This window comes from Fundulus heteroclitus, chromosome 18 (genome assembly GCF_011125445.2).
Source record: "Fundulus heteroclitus isolate FHET01 chromosome 18, MU-UCD_Fhet_4.1, whole genome shotgun sequence".
Taxonomy (NCBI): Eukaryota; Metazoa; Chordata; class Actinopteri; order Cyprinodontiformes; family Fundulidae; genus Fundulus; species Fundulus heteroclitus.
In genome coordinates this window covers 23,355,509-23,373,109 of record NC_046378.1, presented here as the reverse complement: position 1 = coordinate 23,373,109, position 17,601 = coordinate 23,355,509, and the positions used below count along the sequence as shown (strand labels likewise).

Below are 17,601 nucleotides of genomic sequence, written 5' to 3'. Positions count from 1 at the left end.
TGGAGGCAACGTGTTGCCGTGACCCGGAGAACTGAGAAGTCGCCCAGGCGTGCGGCGGCCTTTTAAACCTGCGGTTAGTTCCCCCGTAAAGCTGGCTGTCAAGTTAAACCTGACTGTTAATAAAAACAAATAGATCCTGTCCAATTTTGTTTATACTGTGTCGCCATGAAATTGTGGCATTTTCCCTCCGGGTTCCCATACTGGGAAATGTCCCCAGCAGCTCGCACAGAAAAACACCTTCTCTCTGATTTTTCCATCGAGGCGAACTAGAAACGTGTCCGAACACGCCGCAGGAGCGAGACGGCGGCTCCGTGCGTCGTGCCGGATATCTATAGAAACAACACACAACGCCGCGCTGTGTTTTAGGAGACTTTATTTTCGCTTTCTTAACCGAGTTAACGCCACGTTGGAGCAGCACAACGAGGCTGACCGGCAGAACCTCGGGTTGAGACGAAACGTTTGTTGGTGCCAGGAGATCCAGAAGCTGCCCTAGATTGTGATCAGAGAACGAGCTGAGCGGGAATGGATCATAACGCTAACGCAGATGTTTCTACAGAGGGACAGGCTTTCAAAATGGTGAGGGAAGAATGTGAAAGGACACAAAGGAAAGGAGGTAGGACACAAGGAAGGCAGGGAAGCAAAGAAGGACAAAAGAAGGGAAGGAGGAAAGGATTGAAGTATACAAAGATGGAGATATGGGAAAGAAAAAGAAGGAAGGACACGCGGGGATGATGGGGAACTAAGTAGGACACAAGATAGAAAGAATGAAAGGATATAAGGAAGGAAGCAAAGATGGACTGATGAAAACGAGTAAGGACGCAAGGAAAAGAAGGTGAGATAGAAGACCAAGGAGGAGGGATGAAGGAAGCAATAACACCAGGACGGAAAAAAAGTTGGGTACAGAAGAAGAGTGAAGAAAACAATGAGGAACAAAGACGGAGGGAAGGAAGGACAAAAGGGAGGGAGTTAGGAAAGACAGAAGGAATTAAAGGAGGAGGGAGGACAAACTGAGGGCAGGAGTCAGGATGCATCACATAGACAAAGGGGTCAGGAGTAATATCTGGAATAAAAGTATTTTTCCGTTCTTATCCTGACCTGGAAAATACTGTAAATTGGATTATTTATCTGGAAAAGACTGATAGATTCAAAAGTCTTCCAGACTGCGAAGGAACCCCATTTTACAGCAGATTTCTAATCAAGTACAGGACTTGAACTTAATATGAACCACTATCTAATGTTAAATGGCTCCGATTGCTATAAAAGACAAAAAAAAAACAAAACAAAAAAAAAACAACATTACGCTGGTACACCCCCAACAAGTATTTGAGTTAATCTTTAAGCATTATTAATTGCTAAGGACTTATTCTCCAGCTGAGTTTCCTTTCCCGTCTGCAGTGCCGTTCTCTTCGCGCTCAGCCCGGGACGTCACTTTAATCATTATTCTTCAGCAGCGTGACTATTTTACTCGACACATTGTTAACAATAACAACAATAATCATCTTTATTGTCATTGCGACATACATTCCAATGAAATGTGTTCTCTAACTTATAACCCCTCCTCTTGGGGAGCAGTGGGCTGCCACTGTGCGCCGCCCGGGGAGCAACATGGGGTTAAGGGTCTTACCCAGAGTGACGGTCTGTGGGAGTTGAACCAAGAACCTCTGGGACAGAAGCACACACTGCAAAAACAGATGCAAAAACAAGTAAAATGTTCTTAAAAGTTAGTCTATTTGTCCTCGATTTGAGCCAGTAAATAAGATTATCTGCCAATGGAATGAGTATCTTTACCCCTAAAATAAGATAATTTGAAATAAGATGATGGAGATGAATTGTTCCTATTTTAAGAGGAAAAATCTTATTCCATTGGCAAATAGTCTTATTTACCCATTCAAATCAAGGACAAATACACTTATTTTAAGAAAATTTAACTTATTTTTAGTTCTGTTTTTGCAGTGCAACTAGGCCACCACTCCCCCAAAAATATAGTAATTCTAATCCAACATGGCTCTCTGCAGATACGCCATCTGATTCACGAGTGGCAGAAAAAGCCACGGCCGTGTCACGGCTGCTTCCTGCGCCCAGTCTGAACAAACCTTCTCCATCGGCTCCGTTAAACAATGCCCTGTGAGAAGAAGCTGTTGAGCTTTGTCACAAACGCTGGCTTTGCGGCGGGAGGGGATCTAACCCGACGACGGCTGACACAGCGGGAGCACCGGATAACGGGACACAAACGGAGGCAGACAGCAACGCAGATTAGACACATTAACCAGAGATTACTGGGCTGTGATCAGTTAGCGCTCACGCCGATGCGTCTTGAAAAGCGAGAGCAGCGCGAAGAACACGCTGACAGACGGCTGGACAAAAAAAAAAAGAAGAAGAAAAAGAAAAAAAAAAACACACAACAGGCAGCGAGAAGTGTAAATAAGAGATTAGAGAAACGGCGACAGAAGGAAGAAAGGCGACTTTCCGGAGGCATTTTACCAACAACCCTGGAAAACACGCAGCGGGGTTAACTGTCAGCGTGATGGAGAGAGAGAGCCCTGTCAGTCAGGCCAATCACATCTGATTGGTGCTCATGGGTGGCAGACTGGTGACAGGCAGCCAAGAGACGCAGGCAACGCTCATCAGCATGCCAGCTAAAAGAGCAGTTTACGCGTGTGTGTGTGTGTGTGTGTGTGTGTGTGTGTGTGGCGTACAGATAAGAGGAACTGACAGCTTACAGCTGGGGGTAAGAGCTGTGTATGTGTGTGCGTGTCTTGTGTCTGACGCAGTTAGATATCTTAACTATGCTAATGAGAGATCAGCAGAGAACGATTGGGGAATTTCATGCTGATTTCGTGCTGTCAAGGTGACACACCACGCAGGGCTGGGCTCCAACACACACACACACACACACACACACACACACACACACACACACACACACACACACACACACACACACACAAACAAATACTAAGTAACAGAACAGTTTGCTCTGAATATAGACTAGCATCTACTTTCGTGCCCTTGAAAACTAACTCCCTCTCCCGCTTATCAAAGTTTCGTCCTTCACACGCAGCCCTTCCCAGTCGGCGGTGCGGCCCGTTAAAGGCGGCCTGACTCGTGGGCCGCTGGCGGCTGAGAGCGCTCTCTAGCCAGACACCTTTAATCTAAAGCAGAGCGCGGCGGGCTGACGGTCCAGGCCTTCAGCTGACAGAAGGCAGAGGGGAAAACACACCGTTTCCTCTTTTCAAGACGGCTGCATTAGTCAGGCCGGTCTGTGTCTCTGTGCATGTGTGCATCAGGCATTACATCATTGTCTCGCTGCGAGTTAAGAATAGCCCCGTCAGAGCCGGCGCTGACTTATTGGGAGCAGTACAATCCAAAGATATTACTGTAGGTCTATCCGTGTGGGAATATGGTGACCTCCTTACGCTATAGATGAACTCCACTCTCTCGTTCCTGCATAGCGGGGGCCCTCCAGGACTTCCACACAGCTAAAAAACCTCCAACCAGCCGCGCCCGGCGAAGACGCTTCTGTCATTTTTTTCTTTACCAAACGTGAGCGTTGCCGTGCGTGCGCACTGCCGCGGCCAATCCGGGAGGCTGCTTGTCGTCGATGTCAGGACGCACCTTCTGTGAAGGCCATCTTAAAGCTACACCCGTGGGATTAGTCCTTGTAGGGGATGTATTAAGGAATCACACACACAGCTCGAGAAATGAGACGGCGTCAGAGCACCGATGCCCGGCTGCTCGGGAAACCAAGTCAGAGCTTTTTTTCGCCGATCAGTAAACCCAGCGTAACCTCAGAGGAGTAAGATCACCCTGACCACTCTCTGCACTGCAAAAACTGAACTAAAAATAAGTAACAATTTCTTGAAATTAGTGCATTTGTCCTTGATTTGAGCAGGTAAATAAGATGATCTGCCAATGGAATAAGATTTATGCACTTAAAATAGGAACAACTCATCTCCATCATCTTATTTCAAGTGCAGTATGTCTAATTATTTTATTTTAGGGGTCAAAATACTCATTCTATTGGCAGATAATCTTATTTAACCGCTCAAATCAAGGACAAGTGCACTAATTTCAAGAAATTTTTACTTATTTTTAGTTCTGTTTTTGCAGTGTGCAGAGGGGAATCTGTTATCTGGACGATGTAGAGAAAAAAGCGTCGCGATAAAATAGAAATCATATCGATCGATAATTATCAATAAATTCAAAACATATATTTTGAGTGCAGCCCTGGCCTTTTTATGCTGTTGCTTAGCGACCTATTTTTAGATAAACACAAACACTAAATTCAAACTCAACCCTTCATGCAACAAACTTTTTACCAAAACTGCAAGTTTTTAAAAAATGAAAAACAACGCGTGCTCTCTAAACTCTTTGATGGGGGCGGAGCTTTTCTGGGTCTGTGTTTGTGATTGGCTGGGAGGATGTAATGACTAGTATTAACCTACAGGATAGGCTAGAATGCAAAAGGAAGGAGATCTGTTCTATTGAACCTTTTATTTACCCTGTTTTTCTATCATCATCGATATATATTGTTATTGAATTATCGTCCTGCCCTAGAATCCACTACTGTGTGAAGAAGGATTTCCCACTAAAATGATTCCAGTGCTCGACCAGGGCTGGTGCTAGAGCCGGTTCCTACCTGGTTGTGCAAAATAACCGCTCCGAGTCGAATCAGTCAACGGTTGATACTTTTTCAACCATAGTTTTATGGTGATGCATGGAGGTAGTTTTAACATGCAAATTCAACCGAAAATGTTGTCTAAGCCATTACAAGGCCTTTGTTGGCAGTAGTATAAAGCTTGGTACTCCACATTACTCCAGACTTTTTGAATTGAGAAAGCTTCCTGGAGAGGAAGCGAAACGTCTTCAACTACGGAAAACAAGTCCAGTTGCTTTGTTTTTTACTTTTTTTGGAATAACTGTGCTAATCTCCACAAGAAAATGCTCAAAGTCCCTTTTAAATTCAACACCAAGGTCTAGTGTTGATTTTAAAAGAGTGTCGCCCATCACTCTTAAGTAATGTAAGCATCATGCCGGTCAAGCCGCCGTCTGCAAATCGCTCGACCAACCAGGTTACATCAGCTTGTTGCGCTGATAACCAAAAACCTCCATTTTCTGCACAACGTGCATGTTGATTTTAAATAATTACTAGCAGCTTTTTTGTATTCCCATATTTGACTACATTCATGCATCAAAATAGCACTGACTGTTCTAGCATTATAAGATTATTACTGGGGTTTGTTATGGTTATATTATTAGATGCTGGGAAACCTTTGTATTTTTATTCAAGATTGTAATGCGACACCGGCCCATGCCTCCAGGGGACGTCCTACCCCCCCCCCCCACCCCCTTCTGATTTTGTCGTCTCCCATGTGGGTGGAGGAGGGGTTGTTCTCAAAAATCCCGCTCTGACCGGACGTATCAAACAGAAACCCGCGTAATCACGCGGACATCAGCGCTACTCTTACCTGGGACATCGATTATTTTCTTGTACACGTTCAAGAAGGCGGCCTCCGCTTCTTTACTTCTTTTACTCAGGGCGTCGATCTGCAGAAGGTGGGGGGAAAAAAAACACAAAAAAGGGGCCCGTTAATTACCACCGCCAACCCTTAAGAGTCCGCTCTATTGACCCGAGAGGACGGCCCATCAGGTCCACGGTGAGAGTAGCCTACATATCTGTCTTTTCTCACTATGCTCCGGTATGTCGCCTGCGATGGCGGCTGTCTCAACAACGGCTGCTCCGGCGTTTCCTTCCCGTGAAGCCCGCTTTCAGCTGTTCAGCTGCTGACGGATGCGTTTCGCTTGCCGTGCACACGAGTGCGTGTCTGCGTCGTTCTGTCCTCCAGTGAGTATGCCCAAGCCCACGTGTGTGTGTGTGTGTGTGTGTGTGTGTGTGTGTGTGTGTGTGTGTGTGTGTGTGTGTGTGTGCCCCCCCTCCAGCACGGTGACATCATTAAACAGCTGGCTCAGTCTTTCCAGCCACAGCAGGGGCAGATTATTCAGTCAGCTCTTAGCAGCAATACAGTGTGGATCCATTACTGATGTAGCCATTAACACAAGAGGCCTAGCCGTGCTTTTCCGTCACCAATAATTTCGAAATGGACAGCGTTAGGATGGATCTATAGGAAATACTAAAAAGAAATCACGGCGAGGAGGTTTTGTAGAGTTTCCGCGAGGCTCTGCTGCGGTCTCTGCCACCGCATCAGCGTGAGAATCAGACGCAGGGGGGCGAGAACGCATGTGAAATCATGTCTAAATTGAGGGAAACAGATGCCAAATAAAGAGATTCAGATGGTGCTACTGTACTGGGCAGAGCTACAGCTGACTCCTCTGGCTCCCGCACTCAGACTAAACAGCCCTGTGTTTCGCTTCCAACTCCTCCAGCGCGTTCGCGAGACTGAAAAGGAATGGAGACAAAAGCCCGAGTAAGTCCAAATATAAAGTCTTCACATTCCCAGCCAAGCCAGTAGTGTAGTTGATGGGTGGTTTAGGGGGTTCTTGCCACTGTAAACAGAGCAGGCTACATGTAACACTGCCTCGGCTCCTATGGGAACCTAATAAATCTCCTCACATGGCTTTGATTCATCTCTAGTTTTTCAGCCGCAAAACATCTGGCCCCGAGTCGGCTGGTGCCAGCACCCCTCCCTCTCCCCCCCTTTTTATTTCTGGCTTTCTCTCAGTCTATCTCTTGTCACTTCCATGTCCACGGACTCATTCTTTTTTTCCCCCTATCCCTCAATGATTTTTAGGCTTTTCTGCCTGCGTCAGTCTTTCTCACATGTTTCTCTGTCACACACAACTTCTGGCTCTACTCCTTCATTCACAGACGCAGGAAAACAACTATTTTAGGCTCGGGCCCAGACAACCGGTGTCAAGGTATAACAAAAAGCTGCTACAGTTTTCCCTTTATTACAAGAAAAACTACGCCGACTGGAAACATTTCCAGTAGTGACAAACTTGCACAACCTTAGCGCGGATCTAAAGGAGTGCCACCAGTGGCTTTTACCAAAATGTTTGCAGGCTGTACCAGAGAAAACTGCCCGACTAAATAACCAGATTTAGTGGCTATTGAGCCTAATGTTTTTGCTCAGGTCAACAGAAGAATACAACAAAAGTCAGATGCTGTAATGTTTTGGAACTTACTGGCCAGACTGCTTCAACAATAAAGCTCTCATAACCCAGAATTCTCACTCTTCGACATAAAATGCACCAATTAGGTCAAGAGAACAAGCGAACATTTGGAACCCAATCCAGTTAAACCCGAGTCTCAAACCTGGGACCTTCACTCTGATTATGCAACTTACTAACTAGTTGAGGCCAAAAGCTGAATAAAGAATTTTTAGAATTATTTTACAATTACAATTATGATGGTTTCAGGTAGCCTCGGCACCCGTGTTAATCGTGAATTGTTGAACATCAGTCCAAACGTAATGAGTTGGACAGTTTAAAACGTATTAGAAATAAAGAAAAGTCCCATCTGGTTGGATAGTTGCTGTTCCTGCATAGAGTTCACTAAAGCCAACAAATCACCTTGAAGTTTGATTGTATATCTTTAGACCAGCCGTTTACCATTTTTGCTAGCAGCGCACCGATATGGCGGCCTGGACCAATGTCAATATACAATATCCATTTTGCTGTTATGGCCGATAACAAGGGATGCACCGATGTGAAAGTTTGGGCCGATATCAACATCCGACATTAATATTGTTGTAAGTAAGTAATCATAATAAACAAAGTAATCATAATAAATAGCCAATTGGAATTAAAAAGCGTCATGTAAACAAGCCAATCGGATTATGATGATCGGCCAAGTTTTACTTATCAGACCGATATGTTAAAAAGTTACTAACATTGGCCCATACCAATGTTAATGCCGATATATCGTGCCTGCCTACCGATATATATATTATGTATGTTTTTTTTTTTTTTTTGTATATGCATGCATATTCTTATCCTGTGCGGGCAGTGCTTTTTACTTATATTTATTTCATCTTCGTGTGCAGCACTTTGGAAACCTTATGCATGTTCAAATCCCTTATTTTGATATATATATATATATATATATATATATATATATATCTCCATCCCTGCCCCTTTGAAACCATGAAAAGCCGACCATACAGCTGACATTGCTTCTCGGTTGCAAGAAACATCCCACAACCCTGTGCTGCATCACTATCACATGATCAAACAATCACCACTTGGTCAACCCCCTCCTCTCCCCTCCTAGAAACACACAGACAACCAGCAACAAGTAACAGTAACAGTTGTTGATATTGGACCGGTTTTACTTATCGGACCGACACCAAAATCACAATAAATGACTAAACATAATCCGGCCGATACCGATGTTAACGCCGATATATTGTCTTTACGCCCTCTTAGACAAAGGGACCCAGAAATTTTAGCTCCCAATATTTACTTTACAAATAAAGGATTATACGGTTGTTTCACATTTGCTCTAAACCCTGATAGTTTTATTCAAAGTTATCATACAGCGAGACTCTCGTAACGGGCCAAGGCCTGAACGCCGATGATAAATCTCATTCTCACAGCACACCGCATCATGTCCTCTACCCTCTTCTAATGCTGTGTGACCGAGTGTGATTGAAGATACTCAGCCACTAATGGAAGATTACTGATGTTAAGAACTAGCCCCGCTTACACAACAACGTTCAACTTGTGTGCATGTGTTTATGATAACATGTGATCAGCGATTCTGAGAACCGTCAACACAACCGATAAAGAACACACACACACACACACACAGAAAAAAGAAAGACGGGCTGATGGCAGTGAAGGAAACCAGCTGCATGACTGTACGATGACTGGGCCAAGGTCAGTGGTACAGCAGCTTTATATAGCGCAACATGGGAGGCAGGAAATAGACGTTTAATGTAGGACACACCCTACAGTTAAAAGCAGGTTAACTGCAGGACCAGAGCCATTAGAAGACCACCCAGGATTTGCAAATACAGCCCTGCTGTTCCAAACCGCGGCTCGCTCAACCAATCCCGGTGACATCTGCTGTTACACGCTCCCCTGCCCCCATCCCACACACACACACACACACACACACAAACCAAGACAACAAACCGAGTGACACAAATGATACCTCGTCAGTATCAGTGGGTTACCGATGAGAAGTGCTTACAATGGCAGAAGGTATCCCTGACAAGTCCAAACACATACATACATACGTCAGCAGCTTGTGGCACCATCACTCAGCACCGCCTTGCTCCCCTATCTAACCCGTGGTGTGTGAAGGGCATCAGGCTGACCTGTGTGTGTGTGTGTGTGTGTGTGTGTGTGTGTGGGTGTGTGTGAGCGAGCGCGGCCCCAGTGGAGTCTGATAAGGGGAGGCTATGGGAAGCAGAGACTGAAGCCTTGGATAATGGAAAAGCTTATCTGATCGATGGACCAACAAGAAACACTAAGCATGCAACACACACACACACACACACACACACACACACACACACACACACAGACAGAGCGTTTACCAAACTGATGCCTTGTGGAAACCGTACTGTTATTGGTAATAATTATGACCCGAGGGCTTCCACCTTTCAATGACAAAAGATTAAACAAAGTGTCGGACCCTCCAAGTTCCTTCTGAGGAAACTTTTTATTGCTCCCTCACAGCTCCACATTCCCTTAGTAATGATTAAAGCTTGTTGGGGGGGGGGGGGGGGGGGGGGGGGTTGAGGATGAGTTACTGTGAGACGACCCCCACCGCCCCCCCTCCTTCTCTGTTTTTTTGGTGCTGTCTTGTTTCTGATCAAAGGGTTTGAGGGCTAGGCAAACAAAGACGGGTCTAAAATTACACATTCTGAGAGCGACTCAAGTTGTGGCACGCCAGTGTGCAGAATAGTCGCCTGATTGATGGGGTGCTCCGAGACTGGCGCTGGTGTACAGTATTATCTCAATAATCATAAGATAATGTCTTTCTCAGTTCCGTGGCCACCCACCGCGCGCCCCGGCGTGTCCTGGTGTGCACGCCATCGAGGTGTGTCAACATGAGGATGGTGGAAACAGCTGACAAAGCCCCAATTATACTGCTGCCGTTTTGATTCTCTAAATAGATTGTGGATCATCAGCAGAAACGCGGTGCAACCGCGATAAATTACTGTATTTTTACACAACCGCCAGCTGTGTTTGTTGTCTTAACACAAGAATATGGAAACTAACCCGGTGTTAAACTGTAATATTCCATGGCCAGTAGTAAAACAGACCTTGTCACCATCTATTCGGATGATTTTGCTCGACTGCGTGTGTGTTTTCTTGTGTGTGTGTGCGTCAGCGCGCACCCACCCACTCCCGACCCTGAATAAAGCCCCAGTCTTAACCAGCCGTCTCCACTCCTACCCTCGGACTTTCACATATGGGAGTGAACTAGAAACGCGCGGCTGCCAAGGAGGAGGAGCCAAGATGGATTCAGGCCAAAATGATGGAGGGTGGCAAGCGGGGCAACATTAAGAGCAAGATATGAAGCGCGCACGGCTCAGTCAGCGTTTATCGATCCTCGTGAATTCACCGTTAAACTGAAAGTAGGCAAATGTGGCACGATAGGAGGGGAAAAACTGGTTTATAATTCATCAAAAACCACTGAATAATACAGAAGAACAAAGTGTGAGGAAATAGTCTGTGAGTTGTGACTGGATAGAGCGAGGGATTTTGTGGTGATTTTTTTTTTCTTCTTTTTTCTGCAGGATGCAATTTAAACACACCCTCGGGCTACAGGACTTCATGAATAGGACAGAAAATCAAGAGCAGAGGAGAGCAAAGCCAAGAAGGAGAGGAAAAGGGGGAAATGAGATAGTGCCGAGGGAGAGAGAGAGAAAAAACAGGAGTCGGTGAAGAGAAGAAGTGACGATGTAGGAACGACTAGAGAAGAAAAAGGAAGAGAAGGGCGCTGAAGAATGTCAAACATGGTTTGTATACAGCTTTGCTTAAATACTGTAAATAAAGCAGAGATGGTTACCAGTGTCATTTTAAATTTCTAAATGAAACACTCACCTCTCCTTGGAAGCTCTTTAGCAGAGGGGCAACCTGTTTCCGTAAATCCTGAAAAAGAAAATACAGAGAAATGAATAAAAACGACAACAACAAAAAGGCTACAAAGCATTTAAAAAAAAAAAAAACTAAAAAAGTTCCCCAAAATATTTGTGAATCTTTCTGATCTTCCGCTTGATCGGCCGGTCGGAGACTAAAATTCTGATCTTTTGCCAATAAGTGAACACACTAAGCATCTACACTACAGGGTCACACTGACAACACTCTTCAGAGTGGAAGTGCCTGCCGAGTTAAGAAGCTTAAAGTTCAAGTGTTTAAAAACGCGGTAAGAAGAAGCCGAACGTGTGTATAAAGCTGAAAAAGGGAACCAGTTTCCTTCATACTTGTTTCTTCAGATTTCCACAGTGGGTTGGACATCAGCAGATAATAGGAAGCTAAGGATTCGTCAGCAAAAATGTATCTGAACCTTTTCCAGAGTCTAATTCGGACCCTTAGCAGACATGCTGGGATAGGAAAGGTTGGCAATCTTTTGGAAATATCAGTTATGGCAAAGGCCTGCTTACTTAATGAGAAATACACGCAGAGACCAATATCTAGCAGTAACGATGCTAACCTTGTGAAGCACACACATATTAGATGCTAATAAGAGATTTGAAATATCAGCTCCAATCATTTTACCTTTATAATTAATGCCAATGAGTGAAAATCTATTAATTCATGGAGCTATGCAAGGCCAGATGTTTCCTCACGCACACAGTGTGACATCACCGCCGATCAGATCCAGAGGTGAAAAGGAGCACCCGCCACTGGCCAAATGGAGTTAAATTTATAAAGTGGCGGGTTAGATTGGAGAATGCACCAGTGAAAGCAGACAACCAAAATATTTCTCAGGAGTAAAGAAGAATCCAAAGTTAAATAACGTTATTTTAACAACACATGGAAAAGAGGTAGCAACTAGCTCGTTTTTGTTGAGAGCAGCCGACGTTTTGCCGAAAAGTGCATACCCGCCAAAATTTGCCTGCCTGTTGCACGTGCGTCACTCAGTACAACGGCATATCGACAACAAAAACAGATTAACATATTATATCCTGGGTGTTTGTGTATGTGCACCCTTCTTCAAAAGTTTTAAATTTACATCTAAAGGAAGGATAGTGGGGAATATAAAACTATTAGATTAGTTGAAATAAAACCTCTACCAGAATCTGATTCAGATTAAGGCTATTGAAGCGACAAAGTAAGAAAAAGACTTGACAGGGTGGTGTAGCTTTGTCAAACAAGTTAGTAATTGCCTTTTAGGTAATTACTAACACGTTACAGTTAGTAACAATATACCACTGTTACGGTGTCATAAGTCCACATTTGTGTTAAATACTTAATTATTAAAATTCTGAATAATTTGCACAATTTATATTATTAAATAGTACAGAGGATGTTTGTAACCGAGGCAAATGTTATACACGAAACAGAAAAATAGTGGCTGGTACAACAGACCAGCCACTTTGGCAGGTGTAAAAAATATAAACATAAAAGGTTAGAAAGATTTAGAAGAAAACTTGTCCTTTAAAATCTTCAGGTCTTTCAAAAAAAAAAAAAAAGATAAAACTTGTGACTTTAGTTAGATTAATCTTTTCTTTTATAGATGGAAGAGAATATTCACTCCAATTGTGGATTTCCATTGACCCCAAGAGAGACAGCTCTGTAAGCTGATTGCTGATCATAAAGGTTTCATTTTTCAATTTCTCTGGAGAGTAGGACATCAAAAATATTTTGTTTTCAAAGAGAAACCTTCAGCCACAAAATCTCCTATCGCTGCATCTGTTTTTGATATGTCCGTAAACATAAAAAAAGGAGGCTGGCGTACACAGAGGAAGTAAAAAAACTCAAAACAGCCAACAGAATATTAAAATGCATCAAACCCTGCATTCAAGAGGCGGTCGTTCTTCTCGCTCCCAATAAAGCCACTGTGGTGTGCGAGCGATGAACATTAGAGTGTGGAGAAGGCCCGGTTCATACCCTGAGGTGCTTCGTCGGACTGCGTTTCTCATAAGAACAGGTGCAGCACCACCTGGGCCACCCAGAGGCACCGCTAGCATGCGTGCAGCTCAGCGGTGAAAGGAGACACGGAGCGAGCCTACAGTTAATGCAAATCCCATCAGCAGCACACCAGCTCTTTTTTTTTTTTGTCGTCGTTTCTTTTTTCTTTTTCTTTTTCTAACTACAAACTGACTACTTTTCATCCTTCCAGTCCTACGCATGACTTTCCAGTCCGATTCAGCAGTTTTAGATAGCCGGTCCGGTATGTATCAGGGGAACATGCAAATCACGGCGCTGTTAGCCAAGGCCCTGCATCCTGACAGACTCAAGTGGAGCGTACGCTAGAAAGCTCAGCAGAATAGCACATTCTGTACAGGAACATTTGATTTGCACAGTCTATGGACACAAACAAACAAACAGAGAGAGAGGGAAAAAAATGAACTAATGAAGATGTTAAGCAGGGCAACAACAGCTGTTTGCAGAGGAGACGCTGCACCTTTAAAAAGAAAAAACCTGCAGCAGAACAGCAGAAGCGGGGACTGCGGGGTGGCGGGCGACCCGAGCTGACCTGTGACCAGTCGTCTGGGGCCGGCTAATCTCGCGGCGGTCCAGACAGGCCGTTTGTCTGGGGCTTAGGACAGGTCATGAGTCTGTGACCCTGCTTCATTGTTACCCCATTAGGGGTCGGGGTGGCTGTTTGTCTGGGCCAATTCGACGTTCCCCCGTCGTGGGTAATGACCTGCACGCCGCGCCGTGCCCCGCCCTCTCCTGGCCAGGGGGGGCGCCCCCCCCCGCGCGCACAAACCAACCAGAGAAGTGGCTGTTACCAAATTTGCATGATATTGTGATAACCGTCTTTTTTTTTGTTTTATTTCGGTGTGCTTTTTGAGATTAGCAATACCCGCTTCTGATTGGATGAGAGGTTTTGTTTAGTTAGTAGTTAATCTTGCTTCAGGATACTGCTACGTCCAAGTAAATCATTAGTTTAAAAAACACAATTAAGCAGGTTCAATATGTTCTCAGAACAATATTTAACGCTAGGAGTTTGTCATCTCTTGCTGTTAAAGTCCATTAAGTCCTGCAATAATTACTTAGGTTGTGCTAATCCAAAACTTCAGAATTAACGGTTTTCCCCTACAGATGTTCAAAGTTCTGCTCTCACTCAGAATTTTATTTTTAGTTAGTTTGGACATTTGAGTATTAAAAAAAACATGATTAGAAATGTCAACAAAGCTTTAAAGACAGTGATTGAGCTTTATTCAGAAAGATAAAGGGCTGTTTCACCGCTTTGAGACATCTCTAAAAGACAGTTTGTCACAAACAGTTTTGAAAAATCAATCCAGAGCAAAATCTTCCTTCCATGTTTGTTGTTTATGTTTAATTCCAAGGTGGTTCCAATTCAAATAATGCATTTAATGTGCTTTTATGTAAAAGAAAAAGATAAAAATAAAGGCTCTGTTCCTTATGGGACTAAATGGTCCTCGGGTCACAGTTCCACAGCACTTTTCTAGCCCCGCCGGCCACCCTAAAGGCTTTACACTAGAGCCACTGATACGTACGCAGCTCGGTAGGGAAGCTGGCGTTAACGGCCTCGCCCAATGGCACAGGGACGCGTGGCAGGGGTAACCTGAAACGGAACCCACAACTTTTGGATTTGCATGACGACGACTCTACCCACTGAGCCACAGAGACCCAGACTATTCAGCTCAGGTTTGATCAGTCTGACCGCAGGTTTTCAGCTCCAGGGATGTCGCACCATTGTCTGAGAGACCTTGTGCCACAAGGTCCTGTTTTAACCCCCCGGTAACGCATTCACTTTGCTTTGAAATAAGATCCAAACAAATAACTTTAAAAACAAGACCCAACTTATCTACTAGGGTCCGAAGTTTTGGACCCTAACCAAGTATTTTGCATGTTTTGACTCTAGTTCAACACGCCTCAACCAAATGAGCCTCGACACTCACTGCGAGCGTAAAGAGGGAAGGGGGTCCGGCTCCCGTTCCCAATTCCTGGGCATGTTGTAGATGTTCTCCTGCTGCAACACACCTGAATCAGATGGGTGGGTTATTCCCAGGCCTTTGCACTGCAAAAACAGACCTTAAAATAAGTAAAATGTTCTTAAAATTTGGGTTTTTGTCCTTGATTTGAGCAGGTAATTGATATTTTCTGCCAATGGAATGAGTATTTTGATCCTTAAAATAAGATAATTAGACATCCTGCACTTGAAATAAGACGATGGAGATGAGTTGTTCCTATTTTAAGTGCAAAAATCCTATTCCATTGGCAGATCATCTTATTTACCTGCTCAAATGAAGGACAAATACACTAATTTTAAGAAAATGTAACTTATTTTTAGTTCAGTTTTTGCAGTGTGCAGAACTTTATGACCAATTCAGCCAATAATTCAGCTGCGTTGGAGCAGGGACGAGTGTAAAACTTGTAGGAGATGGAATTTGTAACGCAAAAAAACAACAAGTGGGACCAAAAAACAAATGAGTGCTTTTGTCAAATAGAACATAAAAGGATGTGATGTGGAAATGTAAAACATTGTTAAACGACTTATTTTTTTGTGGAATTCAGATTTTATTTTATCTTGTGAAAACAAAATAGCTGGAATCTCCATCTTGTCTATTCTTGTTTCCTCACTCCTTGTTTTAAGGACGTTTCAAGACAGAAAGCAGACGTGAACTGGAGATCAGAACTGGACAACGTCTTGTTTTACCGCCTCTGATTACTGATTAGCAGGTCAAGCACTAAATTATTAGATGCATGATAAGAAAACTAAGATCTCTAAGAACATGCACGGCGATGCACTTTGACCTTAGTAGAAATATATTTTTTTGATGGATACATGGGGTAATCCTTCATTTTTTTTACCTCCATCAAAAAACACATTTCTTCAAATCAGGCGCTTTAGAAAAAAGGAATCCATTAAACTTTTAATTAGTAAAAAGATTTTTTTTTTGTTACAATCTTTAACATTTATCTTTCAAACTGGTGCTTTTGCAGTTTTCAACCTTAAAGCGGGATCCACGGGGGAGAAAAACGAACGTCTTCCCCCAACCTACAGCAGCAGCAGGCTACCTCTGCTGGACAGTGGAGCTCTGGACCCCTCTGGTCCACTCCAGAGTCCCTCTCTAACCCTGCCCCCACCTCTTCCAGAGATTTATGACCAAATAACATAACAATGCACACAGACACCGTGGTCAGTCCGTGAGTGTGAGTGTGTGTGAGTGTGTGTTTTGGAGGGGGAGTGAGGGGCCCAGGCAGCAGGAGATGGATGGCTGGTGTGTAAGCTGCCGGCAGACAGCAGACAGGCCAACCCGACCAATCCTCCAGGGAGTATGGAACTCCCATTCCCTGTCTGTCTGCCCTACAGCTAAGTGTGCGCGTGTGTGTGTGTGTGTGTGTGTGTGTGTGTGTGTGTGTGTGTGTGCATGCTGGTTTACTACCACTGCCTCTGGCCAGCAATCTTTGGGGCATTTTGCAATCATTCCCATCATCTCCTTTTTCAAAACACTGTAGTAGCAAGAGCCTTAACTAAAAAAAAAAAAAAAAAAGGAAATTAAAAACTAGATTAATAATTTAGACAAATTAGGAAGCACAGCGAGATGCGGTCTTTGGGAGGGGAGGGAAGAAAAAAAAAAAGAAAAAAATCCTCGTGTCAGTCCTAATGAATTATAAAAACTTTGTTTTCACGCTGCATTTCTTTGCACTACTTTCCAAATGCTACAAACGCCGCTGTGAGCGTGTGTGTGTGTGTTATCATGCAGGCCGTGAGTGCAGTTCACACTGAGTACAGCTCGGCAGACTAGACACAGCCAACGTGGGCCGGTCTCCTGGTTGCTGAATAATGGATCAGAGACGGACTCCCGCTCTGCTTAATGCAGTCTGATCTGATGTTACTGTGATCTCCGCTGACTGGTGCCGACCGCAGAGAGCTGACAGCCCCCTCTACGGGCCGGTCAACCACACACGGAGCCGTGCAGATGAAAAAAGAAATAAAAAAAAATCAACTCCACCAAAAAGGAGACCTTTAATCAAGCGCAGGTCACCACGTGCTACGAAGCGGCCCTGTTTAGCAGGCAGCTATGATGCCTCAGCAGCTCCAAACCGCCCAGAGTTTTAGGGCCGGTTCCTATTGAGCCTGCTGGAGCTCTGTAATGAATCCTGTCGCTCGTCTGGCCTGGCTCAGTTTCCTCCTCCGCATACCAGGGAGATGCCAGGGGCCACACAGACGCCAGAGGAGCCTTCCTAAATCACAGCCTTGTTACGCTGATGAATGTGTGAGTCCTGTTCTGTGATCCGGGCTATCTGCCTATGTGTTCCCTTTGTATGCCTCGCTTCCACGGCTATACTTGGGGAGTGAGATTAGGAGACGAGCGGGGGTGGAGTGGAGTCGGCAGGTACGGCTCCTCCTGCGCCGGGGCGGGTTTTACGCGCCGATCCTCGTGGCGTCCAATTCCGCCGAGAGCCGACGGTTTTCTATCCGCCGTCTACGCCGCTCATCCATTATTCATGCCCGCCATCAATAATTCACCGCGGTGACAT

General features: G+C 44.5%; 1 protein-coding gene across 1 annotated transcript in view; it reads right to left on the bottom strand.

The window, feature by feature from the left end:
• Positions 1-17,601, bottom strand: part of cux1a (cut-like homeobox 1a) — a gene marked incomplete in the record, with an annotated part of 82,915 nt that overhangs the window by 37,704 nt on the left and 27,610 nt on the right. The window contains 2 exon segments of the mRNA XM_036149824.1: positions 5,469-5,547; positions 11,020-11,067. Of these exon segments, the coding sequence (XP_036005717.1) occupies positions 5,469-5,547; positions 11,020-11,067 (127 nt within the window).